We start from the raw sequence: 18,570 nt of genomic DNA, 5'->3' as shown, positions 1-18,570 counted from the left end.
CATGAATACCTTTATGTTAGTATAGCCCATAAATCAATGCCATTTCTCTAAGATAATACCTTATGGGAATACTACTGACTATGAACCAGCATTCTATCTCTTCTCTAAAGACTCCGTCCGAAGAAACAACATCCACATACCCATTAGTTTGTGATTTGCATCATTCGGCATATGCAAGAAATGTTTGAACTGTGGGTGCGATACGAACCATTCCAAATCATGGGTTTTAAGATGAGCCCTTAATAGGTCCACTGCCTTTGAGATATAACACTTTGCAGAAATCTTGAATGGCTTTGTATACTCGAAGTGATTGAAATACATATTTAGTGGTTGTATTACTTTTTGTTTCCTCCTCGGATTTCTGCAAGACATATTTAGTTATACCAAGTTTTCCCAAGTTGTAATTTTTCAATTTCTTAGTAAAACATTGACTAGTTATACCAAGTTTTTCCAAGATGTACGTTCCAATTCATGAATTTCTTAGTAACTACATAATTAGTTATACCAATTTGTACGTACCGTTGAATCCCCAGAATTTGACTATGATATTGACTTTGTTTCTTCAGAATCATCTCCACGAGTATGAATACTATCGATCACTTTGCTTCTCTCTTCTTCAATTGATTGGTTATTTCCAAGATCTCGGAAGTTGTGTTAGAGATCTCCGGTCCGTCGGAACTAAACTTCTTGTCTTGTAGTCCTCACTTGATAATTTGGAGACTTCGAAAATTAGAGATCTTGATCTACCTGTAGATAGCACGAAGTGGCCTAAGTAGAGGGAATTGAAACCGCTAAAGGTTGTTGTCTGCCGGTAATGACAATATAAAATCGACTAGATTGGTATAAGGAGTCAAGAAACATCAGATCTCAACCAGATCTATCTGTTGGTTCGAGTTGAGAAAGATTGCAAGAATTTTCTCTTACCGTAACATCAACCACAAGAACGATTATGAACGGCCAAGAAAATCACCAGTGAATTTTCAAAGAAGAAACTTGTTACAAATTCATAGTCTAGAAACGAAGCACAACAAAAGTAGTTAAACGAAAGGAAGATTAGTGTTGATACTATAGGAGTCATCGAGTGTTAATCTCCGACCAATAAACGACGACAACTTGAATTGCTTCTTGAGGGGAAAGAAGGGACAATACTTAAGAGGAAAGAAAGAAAAAATATGATATTCCTTTCTTTTATTTCGTTTTTGTTTTGATTAATTAAGATTATACTCAATTGTTAGTTTGTTACTACATGTATATAATTAAATATAAAATTTAAATAGATAAAATGGAGATATGATCAATCTTTTATTTTCATTCTTATTATGTTCATAGTGTATTGTGTATTGATTAATACTTTACATCGTGAATTCATGATCATACTTCATCTCGTTAATAAACTTTCTTGACTTAAAAAATTAATAATGGCTTTGTCTCATTTCACATTATTACAAGAAAAAAAAATCAAATTTGGATAAAACATATATATAAGGTATTATTATTTTTTGGGACCAAATATATAAGGTATTATTAGGTATTAATTTTAATTGGATAAATTTTGTTCTTCATTAAACTGTATTTTATTCAAAAATGAATATACAAAAAAATATGCAAGAAAATAAAGAGTCACAGTCACTTGAGGACCTACATAGAACAAAGGTGGTTCAATTGACACACCATTAATTTATATTTTTTCTCAAGAGGTTATGGACTTGTTATTATTAAACTCCTATAGTTCGTTTTTGACACCCCATTAATTAATTATAATTTTTAGTTTTTGACACCCTATTAATTATAGCCCATTATTTTTGTTCAGTTGTAAGAAATACTAAAAAATCCACTACAAATAATCTAATTAAAGTAGTCCATTAATAATAACTAAGCCTAATAACATATGTAATAACCTAAAGCCCAACTAATTGACTAACCTAAATAATTACTTTAGGAGACTTCATCTTTGCCACGGTTGAGAGATGTTTTTCAGCAATGAAGATCGTAAAAGTAGATCGATGTAATCGAATTGGAGATCAGTTTTTGAATAATTGTTTAGTTTATTTTGCTGAGAAAGATGTTTTTGAAACTATAACAAATGAGAAGGTAATGTCAAGATTTCAAGATATGAAAGACCGTAGAGTGATTTTGTAAAAAGTTTTCGATTTTTGTAAGAATTTTTTATAAGAAATTTTTAAGATATTCATTTATAACTTTTTAAATTATAACTTAATACTGGTTTAAAAAATTTCTGGGTCCGCTACTGGTCATAGTACATGTTAGAATAATTATTTTTACATTTTATATAATTAGTAAAAGGATTGCACGTGTATAAACCTAATACTAATAAATTTATTAATTATAAAAATTACAACATGTGAAAAAAACAAATTAAAAAATGTTAATTATTCAACGCGGGGTCAAGACAAGTCAAAAACAGACAACACGCAAACAAGAAAGAAACAGGAGAGACAGCAAGCCGACAAAAAAAGGCACAACTACAAAAAGATACGAAGAAGAAACGTACGAACTCCAAACCGTTGTTGACCAATCAAGACCATGGGAACTCAAAATCCTCGGACCTGGTCGGAGCTCCCTCCTGATTTGCTGGAATCTATTTACAATCGATTAAGCTTCACTGACTTCCACCGCGCAAAGCTCGTGTGCTGGAACTGGAACTTGATTTCGAAGCTAACACTCCCCAAGAAAATCACATCTCCATGGCTAATGCTGTTTCCTGAAGACAACGACGACAACGAAGATGGCTCTGGTTCTAGTTCTGTCCTGTTGTTCAATCCAGAAGAAGAAGAAAGAACTTACAAAACAAAAAGAGACTTTTCAAGGACTCGGTTCCTTGCAAACTCAGGTCAATGGTTCCTAGTAATAGACTCTCAATTCAATCTCTATATAATCGATGTGTTTAGCGAGACTAGGATCGATCTTATGCCTCTAGAAGAGTCTCTCCTAGATAAAGACGACTCCGAAGATTTAAAAGGTCTCTTGTGGTTCGACGAGAAGACGACAGAGTATGTAGTAGTCTTGTTCTTCAACTTCCCTAGTGGAAACGTTGGATTTTGCAAGAAAGGTGATGATCACTACACTAAAATCCCACTTCATTGCGGAGTCCCATGGAGGTTACAAGGCTTAACCGATGCGGTACTCTTTGGTTACAATCTTTACATCCGCACGCAACTTAGTTACATTCGGATCCTAGATTTGTCTAAACAACAAGGTTTCGAGGATGTTAACAAGTATGAACCATTTCAATTGTTTTATTCAACTCAAGATTGTAGTTTTGCGGTTACAACGAGAGGAGATGTTTTGCTGGTCGAGAGCATCATCGATAACGCAACCATTGAAAGCTTCCGGATCTTTAAGAATATAGAGTACAATTCTGAAGAAGAGGTTGATTCTTTAGGTGATGAGGCTTTGCTTCTTGACTTGGGTGTTCCCGTGCCTAGCATTACACCAAACTCTATATATTTTACCCGGCATGGTCGTATCTATCATAAGGAGGATTTAAAACTGGACATTTGTGTGTTCGATCTCGAGACCAAGATTCTCAAACGTTTTTCTTGTCTCTCCAAGATGAAGCTCAAGGATGCTCGATGGTTTCTTCCGACTACTTGACATTTCCAAAACTTTTCATTTAATTTCCTCTATTTTGATATAAAGTTTATGTAATGAAACGATTCTTGTGTAAGAATATGACCCAATTTGTGTAAATAGTAGCAGTTTTTATTCAAATATTACAAAATCTCTAAATATTAAATCAATCAACTACAACAAACGACTTAGACCAGTGACCTATACTCACTTCTACATATAGCAGCCTCCATGATCGTTATGGGATCAATCTCTCCATCATGATCCAAGAACATTTTTAACAAATTCTTGGGAAAACCACTTACCAAAGCTACCCATTTCTTGTTTCCAAGAACATGCGTTGAACTCGAATCCCTCAGGTTCCAAAACACTATCTTCGGAACAACTAGTGCATACCCTTTCTCTATATACTTGCACACAATCACCTCATAATCTGTTTCCCATCTATTAGGAGTCCATTGTCTCCAATAGTCTTGGGTAGTCCTGGCTGTCAAGTATTCGATTTGGATCAGGGTACTTTAGATAGGAGAATTTAGGATCCTATCGATTATTTTAGGTTTTCGGTTTGGGTTATTTTAGGTTCTTTTCCGGATATTCGAAATAGTGACTTTTGAATAAATTTAGAAAATATGTCTAATTAATTTTTTAAATATTTTGGTTATTTTAAATATTTAATCTGTTTTAGTTTAAAAATATTTGATATTTATGGATTTATAATTGAAATTTTGGTTATTGGATTATATCAAGTCTAAATATAATAAATATTTTAGATACATATATAACATAACTAGGTGTATATCGGGTACACATTCAGTTCTTGGTTCGGTATAAGTTTGGTTCCAGTTTTTTCGGTTCTCAAGTTTACTATCCATTCGATTACTATGTCAATTTCGGTTTGTTTTGGTTCCTTTTTTTCGGTTCGGTTTCGATTTAGTACTTTTGATTCGGTTATTTTGTCCATGACTAATCTAATATAATCAAAACTAAACTGAACCCAAACCGAAAATCTAAAATAAACTCTCCTATCGGAAATAGCCGGAACCAAATAGATATATCCGCAACGGAACCAATACCCGAACACGGAACACCCAGTAGGCTGGCTCCATTAGAATGCAATGTCCATTTTGTTAAACCGGTTGCACAAAAAAAACTGGTTTGTTTCACTCAAACCAGCTCGAACCCTAATTTTATCAGTCTTTCAATCACATAAAAAACCTAAGACACGACTCTGCGAACACTCACTGTATCGTTACCCTCAGATTTTGAAAAATCCTAAAGCGAAGAACAAAAATGTCGTTGACCAATCAGCTCTCTTCTTCAATGATTTCATCTTCTTCTTCAACATTCTTAGCCCCTTCAAATCTACATACCAGGTAACTCTCTCAATTCAATCTCGCCATTAAATTTGTGTTTTCTTCGTTTGTTCTGTTTAATCTTTACTTCGCTGTTCTGTTTCAGACCTCGAAATGCATCTCTTCCAATGTCTAAACGGGTCAGTTCAATCAAATGTGAGACTTCTCAATCAGGTAAGGTTCAAAATCATAACTTTCAGTAAATAAAGCTTTGAACTTTGTTAATAGTGTAACCTCTGTTTTGATTACAGAGTACAAGACAAGTGTTCCAAGGAACTCAAACATGTCCAAACTCCAAGCTGGGTATCTTTTTCCAGAGGTATGTAATCAGAATCTTGTATTTGGTTTTAGGACAATGTTGTGAGTCTTGTGACATTGTTTCACTGACTTTGTTGTAATGTTGCAACCAGATTGCAAGAAGAAGATCTGCACATTTGGTGAAATACCCAGATGCACAAATCATTAGTCTTGGAATTGGTGACACTACTGAGCCTATCCCTGAAGTCATTACTTCTGCTATTGCAAAGGTACTTACTTTTCAATAATATTTTGTATATAGTTCACAAAATGTTGCATTTTTGGTTCTTAAGTCTTTTGTATTTCTCTGCAGAAAGCTCATGAGTTGTCTACAATAGAAGGTTACAGTGGTTATGGTGCTGAACAAGGTGCAAAGGTTAGTGAAGTCTTCATTGCTACTTTAAGCTATTCTTATTAGTCAGTGGAAGATTTATATGTCACAAATGTGTTGAATTGAACCTTGAAGCTCATAAGCATTGTCACTTTTGAAATAACAGTTAACTGTATCTTTGTCATCAAAAAGCTATGATCTTTATCAACTACAGTTGAAACAAAAGCTGTTGTATAATATGGGTCTTGATAAGTTCCATGCATATTGTTGAGATTTTGCATTTCTGCTGTGTAGTGCGTCTGTTTCTTTAGTTAAGAGGAGATGATAAACCTGTTTCTTGTTTTTGAATCATGTAAGCATCGTTGGTGAATCTTGTAACTAACTGAAACTTTCGATTGAACAGCCACTGCGATCTGCGATTGCTAAAACATTCTACGGTGGCCTTAGCATAGGGGATGATGACATTTTTGTCTCTGATGGTGCTAAATGTGACATATCACGTCTCCAGGTTTGTTTTGAGTATTGCTTTGCCTATATAATCTGATGAAAATTCAAGAGATTAATGTTTATATTAGAAACTGACTGATTGTATCTTGATATACAACTTCTTTCAGGTTATGTTTGGTTCCAATGTTACAATTGCTGTCCAAGATCCTTCATACCCGGTAATCTGATGAAAAATGAAACTAAACTCTTGTTAAGTCTGTTAACTTTATACTATCTTTGAATGTTGCTTCACTTGTCAATTTAATACACAGGCGTATGTCGATTCTAGTGTTATTATGGGTCAGACGGGACAATTTAATACCGAAGTCCAGAAGTATGGGAACATTGAGTACATGAGATGCACTCCTGAGAATGGCTTCTTTCCTGACTTATCCACTATTGGTCGAACGGATATAATATTTTTCTGTTCCCCGAACAATCCTACTGGTGCTGCTGCCACAAGAGAGCAACTAACACATTTAGTTCAGTTTGCAAAGAAGAACGGATCAATTATCGTGTATGATTCTGCATATGCAATGTATATGTCGGATGACAACCCGCGCTCCATCTATGAAATCCCCGGAGCTGAGGAGGTAAAGCTGTGATTTTGATGTTTGTTTAGTTATGGCTATGTCACTAAACTGACTCTTGATTGAAATGCAGGTGGCGATTGAGACATCTTCTTTCAGCAAATATGCAGGGTTTACTGGAGTAAGACTTGGTTGGACTGTGATCCCGAAACAACTACTGTATTCTGACGGATTCCCCGTTGCTAAAGACTTCAATCGTATAGTCTGTACTAGCTTCAATGGTGCCTCTAACCTCTCCCAAGCTGGTGGACTTGCTTGCCTGTCCCCTGAAGGGCTTGAGGCAATGCGCAAAGTGATTGGATTCTATAAAGAAAACACAAACATAATCATCGACACATTCACTTCGCTTGGCTACAATGTGTATGGAGGGAGGAATGCTCCGTATGTTTGGGTAGAGTTCCCGAAACAGAGTTCGTGGGATGTGTTCTCAGAGATTCTAGAGAAGACACATGTGGTTACAACGCCTGGGAGTGGGTTTGGACCAGGAGGTGAAGGGTTTGTTCGTGTTAGCGCCTTTGGGCATAGAGACAACATATTAGAGGCATGCAGAAGATTCAAGCAGCTCTACAAATGATGAAACACTAAGAGGATTTAAAACCAAGTCAAAGTTGTAGATTGAATAAAGTTGTTGGATATGAGATTGGTTCATTGTTCCCATTTTATCTGGACTTGTTTGCGAAAACAAGTATTTGAAATATCATTGTGTCACATTGTAGGTGAGTCTTCTGGAGTGGCGTATTTATCATTGTTGAAGATATAGTTGTCTTAGTTTCTAACTATTTGATTCATGTGTTGTACGTAACACAATGGATGGTATACAATCTATATTAACATTTTTAAAGACAGTTATGAAAAAACCCTCACTTAGCTCACTTATTTACAAGGTCCTGCCATTGGCTTTAAATAACTATTCTCTAATATTTCTAAAATTTGTTTCCACGATTATTCAACAAATTTAACTTATTGGATCCCTAAAAATTAGCTGATTTGCGAGCTGAATATTCTGAGATTTTCGAAATGATTTTGCGGTATTAATAACCATATTCATGATGATTTTTGCACTAAAAACGGAAACCATATTTATAATGAACATATTATTTTATTTGAAAGGTTCCCCCAAATCTCTCTCTAAATACAAAATCGTCAATAGAAACTAATAGATTGCATTAAATCAAACAAATTATATCTATTTATATTAATATTTTTGCAGCAACTTATGAAATAAATCATGGGGTTTAAACTTATTTACAAGCTTTGCCACTGCTTTAAAAACAAAATCTTATAAGATCAGAAATTATAATTTTCTAAAACAATATTAATTGATCGAAAGTTATATATTTGATCATAGTTGTTAGTTGTTACGCTTATTTAGCTGCTTTATTCAAGCACATTCTTAAAAACTTATTTCCAAAATCTTTCAGTTTGTTTATATTGTTTTAATATATAATCGTCTCATTTAATTGTGTTAGTATGTGATTAGCGGCATAATTGGAACAAATAACAAAATTTCCTTTACTTTAGAGTTTAGACTAACATTGAAAAGCATATTTTTCACTTATAGCTTTCAATTATTTAATAATTTCTATAATTTTAATTTTTCAGAATAAATTCTGTTTGCTCACCGAAGATTCGATTACCTAATCATCCGTTTCTAAATATCATTATAAATACTTCCGATTACTCTCATCTCAAACTTACCAAAGCAACGTCCCAGTCTAAACATTAATCGAACATCTCTTCTTCCCAGTGGAGAGAGATCCAAAAAGAAAATGAAAATATCGATTACTGAATCTCATCTTCATTGGCATTAGAGTGGAATTGGTAATCAATTCAACAGAGATGGATGTTGGTTTCGATTACTGAATTTGATGGATGAAGTTCTCAATTTTATATCAGATTTTGCTTTTAAGCGTGTGATATGGGGACCTCATAAGGAAAAACATTTCAAAAACATTTTTGTTTGGTCAGTTATGTATGTTTGACTTTTTGCTTTTTTTTTTTTTTTGAATAGCTAATTCTCTACTAATCCTTCAAAATGAAAAATCTTATAACTTATGGCAATTTGTTTTAGGCAAATCTGTATATATTCTTTTAAGTTCTCAGTAAAATAAAATGTATTCTTAACACACATATTATAAGTTCTAAAATTACATAAGAGATAGTAGACTTCCAAGCTATTTGTTCGCATATGTTGCAGTTTAAATTATTTAAAACAGACATACATTACATTTCCCATATGTACTTTCAATTAGTAATTTAAAAAAAAAAATATGAATTAAGATAAATATAAAAAAAAATTTAAAGTTTCAAAATATTAGTATTCAAATTTTAAAACTTAAATTATTATGAATATTGAAACTTTTACAAGGTGTCGAGGTTCAAAAATTATAAATATTTAAGCTTTATAGAATGTTTAAATATTCTAAAAATTTATTTTCTATAAAATAAAATTTGAATTATTATTAATATAATAAAGTTTGAAATGTTATAAATCTTTTGTATCTTATTAAAAGATGAAGGGTTAATAATATTTAACTCTACACCAAGTTTAAACTAAAGTATTATTAAATTTTCCCTAACTTTAAATATGAGTTGAATTTTTCGGTGATTATCAAGTTGAATGACGAAACAAGTTGTAAGACTAGAATGATTATTAACAACATACAATGTAAAGTTTAAAATATTTTAAAAGTTGAAGTTTTTTTATATTTTAAATTTTCACCAAATTTAAATTATAGTATTATTAATCTTGCCATAATTTTAAATATGGACTTAATTTTTCCATGATTAAATGACAGAACGGGTTGCAAGACGAGAAGGTTCACGTTGTAACATGCTTCCAACGAATTATATGACGGGATTGGTGGTATGACGAGATTGGTTGTAGAGTACATATCAAGTTTAAATTATTATAAATATTTTTAAAAAAATTTAAAAGTTTTAGTGCTATTAATATTTTTAATATTCACCAATTTTAAACTAATGTATTCTTGACCTTGTCATAACAAACTGAATTAAATTTTGACGATTATATGACTCGACGAGATAAAAGACGGGATGGATTGTAATATGCTTATAAAAAATTATACGATGGGACAAGTTTGAATTGATAATACTATAAAATTAAAATCTCACTAATTTCATACGTCAAAACAGATAAAATATTCATACGTTAATATGTCAATACTATAAAATAAGAATTAAAAAAAATGTTTGTCCCGCGGTACATCTAGTTACAATACATTTAAGAAGATGAGGACCCAACAACAACAAGCACTAGCTAGTCCTCTTTCACCATATAAACATCCAAATTATCCAAATTTAAAATTTACGTATGATTAGTTCTATGTTTAAAGTTGAACTTTTAATTTTACCGTATATAGTAAACTTTAAACTTATAAGAAGATTAAAATACTATAATTAATTGATATATCTAAACTAAATCAAAATCTAAAATTATAAATATTTAAACATATTAAATTTAAGATAACATAGATGGGATATATCGCATGTCGAGATTTATGTTGAAACGGGTTTGAATCGATATTATTAAAAGTTAAGTATCATAAGTCTGATACATAAACATGATTAAACCCTTATTTTACTATTTTTAACAAAATCAATACAAGATACGTCGAATAATCTGATTATCAATGCAATCTTAATAATTATTAAATAAACTCCAATAAAATTAGTAAATTTTCAAATATATAAGAGATTTTCAAAGTAAATAAGAGATCATCCTTTAGCTAGCTTGATTGTCCTTTTGATAAAAAAAATCTCCATTTTGATCATCCTTTTGGAAGTCAAATGGGCAAGCAACAAAATCCTCTTGGGAATCATCAAGTTTTGTCACCATCATGGAACATATTTTCTTCCCAAGGCTTCTCTGGCAAAATTCGACTTTGAGTTTGTCCAGAACTTCAAAATCTTGGATCTAGCTCAGGTATATAGTCTTGTTTGCTCACTTGTGTTCCATTTTCTCTTTATTCTCTTTTAAGCTGCTTAAACTTTGAAAATTCATTGTCTTCTGGATCTATTACCAACAAAGATTGTCGGCATGATCCACCACAAACAAGATGTAGATATCCGTGTAACTTTTGGTATTAAGTACTAATGGGAAGAAAATGAAGAGGGGTGGTGGGGTAGACATGGGTATTTAGCTTATTGTCGTACGAAAATCAGGCGATCAATGAAAGAAATAATACCTTGGGTGAATGTGGAGTTTGAGTTATGTTAGAAATGTTAATAATATAAGTGTTACCATTTTCTTAATCAATTAGCTCAAGAAAAAAATATAATCCATGTTTTTACTTTTTGTTTGGTTATTTCTTTCCATTTTTCGTACAAAACAAAATGGAAGGTAAATGGTAAGATTTGGAAAGAACTTTTTTACAGAAACGCGTGATAGGAAATTTTGAAGTTTATTTCGTAGAAGTTGGGGACATTTTTGACCATTTCCTTCAAAAAGTCGTAGATTTTCCAACAAAATTCTTTCCTTACTTCCCTTCCGATTTTCTTCAAATAATTAATTCATTCAGTTTTCTTTCCGACTTCCTTCAAATAATTAATTCATTAAGTTTCATTCAGCTTTACTACGACGGTAGATGGTAAGATATACAATAATTCATTAACTAACTAATTCAGTTTTATATTTAAATTCAATCATTTTTAATTTTAGAATTGTAAAAGAAAAACTGAAAATGATGAAAACGCGGTAATCATTTATCCAAACTAAAAATGTGATACAATCATTATTCATATGTAATACAACCAAACTCAAAGGTACAAAATTATGAAATAGTAAAGGTTGTTTGATGTAATATTTTTTTTTAACTTTTAATAAAATTTATGTTTATGGAATATTTAATTTCTTTTTAAAAATTGATCTACCACTATATATATATTTTAAAAATTATGTTTTTGTTTAAAGATTATGTATATGGAAAATTATATATTTAATATATTTTACATCTACAATATTTTTTTTTATCAATAACATGTATATTACACCCACTTTTCTTATTAATGAAATACATGTATATATGAATATGAATAACACGTGCAAACAAATTTTCATAAGAAATTGGTAGGGAATTTTGCCCAAAAAAAAAAGAAAAAGAAAAGAAATTGGTAGGAAATATTCTTTCGAGATTTCATCCCAAATTCCACGACAACGAATTTGAAGGCAATTGGAAGGAAAATTTCATACGAAATTCCTCTCCCCATATTTGCTACCAAATTCATTATAAAAGTTTTCTTGTAGTATAGGTAAAAGTTTACTTTCAACAACTTCAATTTTGACTCTGTTATATATCCATGAGGAAGACTATGTTGCTGCAATTGATAAAGATCTCCTGAAATGAAATCTTAATTTCTACAACTAAAAAGGTATTTTGGACAATTTTCACCATTAACTATGTTATATATGCAGGTGGAAGAAGACATTGACTATGTGTATCGTTGCAGTTAATGAAGATCTCTCAGATGGTTTATGGGTCTTTCTTTAGCCTATGTTTGCTTTTGGTAAACAATCTCAACACTGATTTCTACGGGAATGTTAATCTATTTTGGTAAAAACTAACTCTGACTGATTTCTACAAGAGTGTTATTTATATAAACAAATAAGTCTATAAAGTTGTTGACCACAAACATGGTATTGTCTTCACAGAAAAGTCATTGGTATTGGTGCCTATGGGAGACTACCATATTAATAAACAAAATTTTCGATTCCGTATTTTTGAAGATTTTATCTCTATTGTAGACACAAATGCTGACCTATTCGGTAAGTAAACCAAAAGTGTTCTTTATTTTTTCAAAACATACTCTAAACGTCTGCATAACTTATTATTTTTCTCTATATTGTAGATGTCATTGACCGGATACACCTAATAGTTGGTGACAATATTCACTCTCTTACAATGGAAACATCCACCCAAGTGGAAGGAATCTTATCAAGCGACATATTATTCTTATACCTCCACCTTAAAGAGTAATGTATTTGATCTTCAAAAAATATATTTGCATGTGATTAAAAAAAAAAAAACTTCTCTTGACATTCGCATGTACCTATGGGGAACTATATTTACTGCATTATTTAGAGAAAATTGAAACCAAAGTAAAGTGAAATCATTAGTCCTCCTCATCACTACTTTTAATCCCAAAAAATTTGGACGTCAGTAATTGATCTTTTTCAGTCCACAAACACGTATTAAAGTACTCCACTGGAGATGCTTTAATAATTCTTATTCAAACTATCGTTTCTTATAATATTTGGACAGCTAGACATTTATAAGTGGTCCAACTTTAATAAAAAACTAAAATATTATTGTTTAACTAAAATATGATTATAATTCTTTTTTAAGAATCTCACAAAGTTTTACTGTTGGTGATGCCCTTATTTTTCTTCATAAAATCTGAATTAGAAAGTAAATTTTCCCGCTAAAACGCAAAATCATGTTTTCTCGCAAAAAAAAAACAAAATCACGTATTCCCGCCAAAAACGCAAAATCACGTTTTTCCGCCAAACATGAAAGTTATCCAATGGTGTTAGTGAAAGTTCCAAACAAGTGTGAGTTATTTTTCCACCATTTACATTTCTTTCACACTTCCCTTCTCGCATATTATGTTGTTCTTTTTGGGTAACTAAATTTGCTGAACCGAAATAGAGAGGATATAATGTGATCAGTCTTACGAAAACTAACAATCACTTGATAAAATAATTAAAAGCTTTTAGAAAGTTAAAACCCTAGAGGTTGATATATTTTAGGTGGATGATGAGTACGGTTAGGAAAAAACAAGGTAAAAAGAAAAAGAGAAGCTAAGGTTGAATTTATGACCAAAATCAAGATTGATCAACTTGAAGATGGTTATAGATGGAGAAAATATGGACAAAAGCCTATAGGTCGTCGGTTCGAATAGCGCTTGGAACGAGACCATATAACATGCGTTGGTTTCGAGCCTGAAACCATATATATGGACTTCGGCCCGAACCTCTTAGTTATTCAAAGAAAAAAAAATTGACAAAAGGCTGTCAAAAACCGCCCTTATCCAAGGCTCACTTTCTCACTACACTATTGAAACCCAAATACATTTTATTTACCGTCTTTGTATTTTATACATGTTATGAGTATATATATATAATATATATATATATATATCTATATATCTATATATATAAAGTTAGCTTTTTCTCTCTTTTCCTTAAGCCACATCATCATCCACCTTATTTTATTATTTAATTTTTAAAATTAATTATACCATTTTATCATTTAATTTTAAGATTTAAACCTATGTAAATAAGTTTTTCAAAAAGGAATATGAAAGGTTTTTTTTTAATTTATACATTATAAAACTAAAAAAGATGATTTGTTTAAAAGTTAAAAAAAAACTTACTAATTATCGATTATACTAAGAAATATATAAATGGTAGATTATAGTTTTTTGTGAATGTTTAATATGATTATATTTACACAATGTAAACCAAAATATAATGGGATTTAACAGGAATAGAAAAGAAAGTAAGAAATTTTGAGAATATAAATCGATCTAACTTATGTCTCACAAAATTTTCTAACATAAATGAGATAGATCGGACCGAAACATCAATTCTCATTTTTTCAAAACGTATAAAAACATAAAAATAAAAATAATATTTCTTTAAAGGTTTCCAATATGAATTTAACTAATTTTTTCCAATACAACACATATGTTAAACTAATAAACAAAATTAAAAATTAACTATATTTCATAAAATTGAAAATTAAAACAAAAAACATTATTAAATGAAATAAACTAAATATAAAGTAAATTATACTAATATGTTAAATTTAAAAATTGTTCCATATGAAAAAGAAAATATATATATATAACATAAAATAAGTAACAAATATATAATAATATAAAAATGATCATTCTGAGATATAATTACAACAAATCCAAAAAAAGAACATAAAAAAAAAATTTTGTTTTTGACAATATATAAAGAGATAATGTAAAAAATTAAAAATACAACAATCCGCCCGAAACCCACAAATCATGTTCACATCTAGATTTATATTTGGTAGAAACCCTAATAGCACACGTTTCTCAATGATTTTTCACTGCACTTCCGTTTACGCCCACACTTCGACTTATACTATACACACTTAATTTCTCAACAACTAATGAAGCTAAAACTCAATAGTTTTTCTATACAAACAAAATCAAAGTTTAAAAAAAGTAAAGTATGGTATAGTGAAAAAAATAAGTAGAAAATAAAATACGAACCAATTACTCATAAAGAACATAATAAACTCCCGCGCATAGCGCGGGCAACCGACTAGTCTATATATATAAAGTTAGCTTTTCCTCTCTTCTCATGATGCCACCTAAGTATCCATCTAAGCCACATTTTTGTTTAAACATTAAACTAAATTTAAAACATTCATTTAGTGTATATTTTTGTTACTTATTTAATTAATAGAAAGTTTATATAAATAAAAATAAATTATGTAAAAAAAATGAAATGTTAAAATAAGAAAAATAATACTTTAATTTTTTTTATTAGTGGTAGTAATATAATTCAACTTTCATTTTAAATTGATCATAATTTAATATTTTAAATATGTTACTGAGTTTTAGAATGGAAGTAAAATTTAAATTTATGGTAGACTAAAACAACATTTATGTAATTGTATATATAAAGTAATAAAGAGGAAAAAAAAATGAAAGTGAAATATTGGTTTATAACATGATCAAAAAGAAAAAAAATGATATTTCATAAATTGAATCAAGTGTTTTTAATCCAAATTCGAGTATTGAAGGATAATAATTAAAGAGAAAATAATTATAATATTTTTTGAAAATCAATAAAAAAATAATAAAATATCACAATATGAATAAAAAATCAACAAAACAAAATTATAAACCTCCCGCGCGGGTCAACTGCTAGTATCTATATATATAAAGTTAGCTTTTCTCTTTTCTCCTTAAGCCACATCATCATCCTAATCATCATCCATCTTATTTTATTATTTAATTTTTAAAATTAATTATATCATTTTATCATATAATTTTAAGATTTAAACCTATGTAAATAAGTTTTTCAAAAAGGAATATGAAAAGTCTTTTCTTATGCTATACATTATAAAACTAAAAAAAGATAATTGATTAAAAAGTTAAAAATATTACTAATTATCGATTATACTAACAAATATAAATAATAGAATATAGTTTTTAAGTGAATGTTTAAAGTATATATATATATATATCTCAATTAATCTCAATTAAAAATAATATGACACAAAATTTGATTATATTTACACAATGTAAATCTAAATTATAATGAGATTTAAGAGGAATATAACAAAAAGTAAGAAATTTTGAGTATATAAATCTATCTAATTTATGTCTCACAAAATTTTCCAACGTAAAAGAGATACGTCGGAACGAAACATGAATTATCATTTTAAAAAAACGTATAAAAAGGTAAAAAAAAAAATTCTTTAAAGGTTTCCAATATGAATTTAACTAATTTTTTCCAATACAACACATATGTTAAACTAATAAACAAAATAAAAAATTAACTATATTTCTTAAAAACTGAAAATTAAAATAAATAAACATTATTAAATGAAATAAACTAAATATAATGTAAATTATACTAATATGTTAAATTTAAAAATTGTTCTAAAAACAAAAAATATATAAAACATAAATTTAAAAACAAATATATAATAATATAAAAATGATCACAACGAGATATAAATTACGTCAAATCCAAAAAAGAAAAACGTTAAACAAAAAAAATAATTATGACAACATATAAAGAGATAATGTAAACAATAAAAATACAACAATCCAACCGAAAACCCACAAATCATTTTCAAATTTTGGGCCAACATATTAAAAGAGACCACAATACTAACATCTAGATCTATATTTGGTAAAAACCCTAATAGATAATGTTTATGAGTTTCTCAATGATTCTCCACCGCACTTCTGTTTACACTCACACTTCGCCTTATACTATACACACTTAATTTCTCAACAACTAATGAAGCTAAAACTCAATAGGTTTTCTATACAAACACAATCTAAGTTAAAAAAAAGTATGGTATATTGAAAAAATAAGTAGGAAATAAAATATGAAGCAATTACTCATAAACAACATAATAAACTCCCGCGCGTAGCGCGGGCAACCGACTAGTATATATATAAAGTTAGCTTTTCTCTCTTCTCCTTAAGCCACATCATCATCCACATCATATGCCACCTCATCATTAAAAAAAATACATTAATTTAAAATGAAAACATCTTACTTTTTAATTTTTAACACTTTATTTATCTCTTTTCCACAACATACATTAATTTTTTAATGACAACCACATATAACTCCAACTGAATTTTATTAGAAAATCTTCAAATAACTCTCTTACAAGATTATTTGATCAGCTTTACACAACATCACACAACTGTGATTTGTCCATGAACGATTTCCAATCTACCAATTTACACGCACAACAACAGTTATGCACTCTCTTTTGTTCACTCACCAAAAGAACCCACATAAGTTTTCTTCGATTTCTCTACACAAGATTTGAAAAATAATAACCTCACACTTTCTCTCTCTCAAAAGTGCTAACCCTAATAAGAAGAAAACTCTTCACTTATATAGGCGACCAAAACAGCTCGCACCTCCTCTCTTTACCCAGCGGTCACTGTGCAGCTTCACTGTACAAGTTGGCTCTATATATATAAAGTTACATTTTCTCACTTCTCCTTCCGCCACGTCAGCGGCACATCATATGCCACCTCATCATTAAAAAATTACATTAATTTAAAATTAAAATATCCTACTTTTTAATTTTTAACACTTTATTTATCTCTTTTCCACAACATACATTAATTTTTTAATGACAACCACAAATAACTCAAAACTGAGTTTTATTAGAAAATCTTCAAATAACTCTCTTACAAGATTATTTGATCAGCTTTACACAACATCACACAACTATGATTTGTCCATGAGCGATTTCTAATCTACCAATTTACACGCACAACAACATCTATGCACTCTATTTTGTTCACTCACCAAAAGAACTCACACAAGTCTTCTTCGATTTCTCCACACAAGACTTGAAAAATAATAACCTCAAACTTTTTCTCTCTCAAAAGTGCTAACCCTAATAAGAAGAAAACTCTTCACTTATATAGGCGACCAAAACAGCTCGCACCTTCTCTCTTTACCCAGCGGTCACTGTGCAGCTTCACTGTACAAGTTGGCTCTAAATATATAAAGTTACCTTTTCTCACTTCTCATTCGGCCACGTCAGCGCCACATCATATGCCACCTCATCATTAAAAAATTACATTAATTTAAAATTAAAACATCCTACTTTTTAATTTTTAACACTTTATTTATCTCTTTTCCACAACATACATTAATTTTTTTAATGACAACCACAAATAACTCCAAACTGAGTTTGATTAGAAAATCTTCAAATAACTCTCTTACAAGATTATTTGATCAGCTTTACACAACATCACACAACTGTGATTTGTCCATGAGAGATTTCTAATCTACCAATTTACACGCACAACAACAGCTATGCACTCTCTTTTGTTCACTCACCAAAAGAACCCACACAAGTCTTCTTCGATTTCTCCACACAAGACTTGAAAAATAATAACGTCACACTTTTTCTCTCTCAAAAGTGCTAACCCTAATAAGAAGAAAACTCTTCACTTATATAGGCGACCAAAACAGCTCACACCTCCTCTCTTTACCCAGCGGTCACTGTGCAGCTTTACTGTACAAGTTGGCTCTTCTAGCTTCAACTAGGCGACACCAACCTCCTTTTTAGTCTGAAAGCTTTCCATTCTTTTTATGTGGCTGTCACTCCAACCCCTTGAAAAATAGAGATAAATAGAGTATACACTC

General features: G+C 30.2%; 2 protein-coding genes across 2 annotated transcripts; both read left to right on the top strand.

The window, feature by feature from the left end:
• Positions 1-2,544: 2,544 nt before the first annotated feature.
• Positions 2,545-3,615, top strand: LOC17891184 (F-box protein At2g14290). The gene has a single exon (XM_006300178.1). The coding sequence runs from the start codon at positions 2,545-2,547 to the stop codon at positions 3,613-3,615; it is 1,071 nt and encodes a 356-aa protein (XP_006300240.1).
• Positions 3,616-4,776: 1,161 nt separating this feature from the next.
• LOC17891569 (LL-diaminopimelate aminotransferase, chloroplastic) lies at positions 4,777-7,488 on the top strand. Its single transcript, XM_006297580.2, has 9 exons — positions 4,777-4,964; positions 5,050-5,117; positions 5,195-5,262; positions 5,354-5,470; positions 5,554-5,616; positions 5,975-6,079; positions 6,186-6,236; positions 6,330-6,650; positions 6,721-7,488. The coding sequence occupies exons 1-9, from the start codon at positions 4,882-4,884 to the stop codon at positions 7,219-7,221; spliced, it is 1,377 nt and encodes a 458-aa protein (XP_006297642.1). The 5' UTR covers positions 4,777-4,881; the 3' UTR covers positions 7,222-7,488.
• The last annotated feature ends 11,082 nt before the right edge of the window (positions 7,489-18,570 follow it).

The sequence above is a fragment of the Capsella rubella genome, unplaced genomic scaffold (genome assembly GCF_000375325.1).
Source record: "Capsella rubella cultivar Monte Gargano unplaced genomic scaffold, Caprub1_0 scaffold_3, whole genome shotgun sequence".
In the NCBI taxonomy this organism is placed as follows: domain Eukaryota; kingdom Viridiplantae; phylum Streptophyta; class Magnoliopsida; order Brassicales; family Brassicaceae; genus Capsella; species Capsella rubella.
This window is presented reverse-complemented; position numbering and strand designations above follow the sequence as displayed.

What these genes read in the sequence shown, in the direction of transcription:
- LOC17891569 (XM_006297580.2), top strand. Translation starts at nt 4,882, where the DNA reads ATGTCGTTGACCAATCAGCTCTCTTCTTCAATGATTTCATCTTCTTCT. An exon ending in GTGACATATCACGTCTCCAG is followed by an intron (nt 6,080 to 6,185) that starts GTTTGTTTTGAG and finishes AACTTCTTTCAG; the next exon opens with GTTATGTTTGGTTCCAATGT. An exon ending in AAATCCCCGGAGCTGAGGAG is followed by an intron (nt 6,651 to 6,720) that starts GTAAAGCTGTGA and finishes ATTGAAATGCAG; the next exon opens with GTGGCGATTGAGACATCTTC.
- LOC17891184 (XM_006300178.1), top strand. Translation starts at nt 2,545, where the DNA reads ATGGGAACTCAAAATCCTCGGACCTGGTCGGAGCTCCCTCCTGATTTG.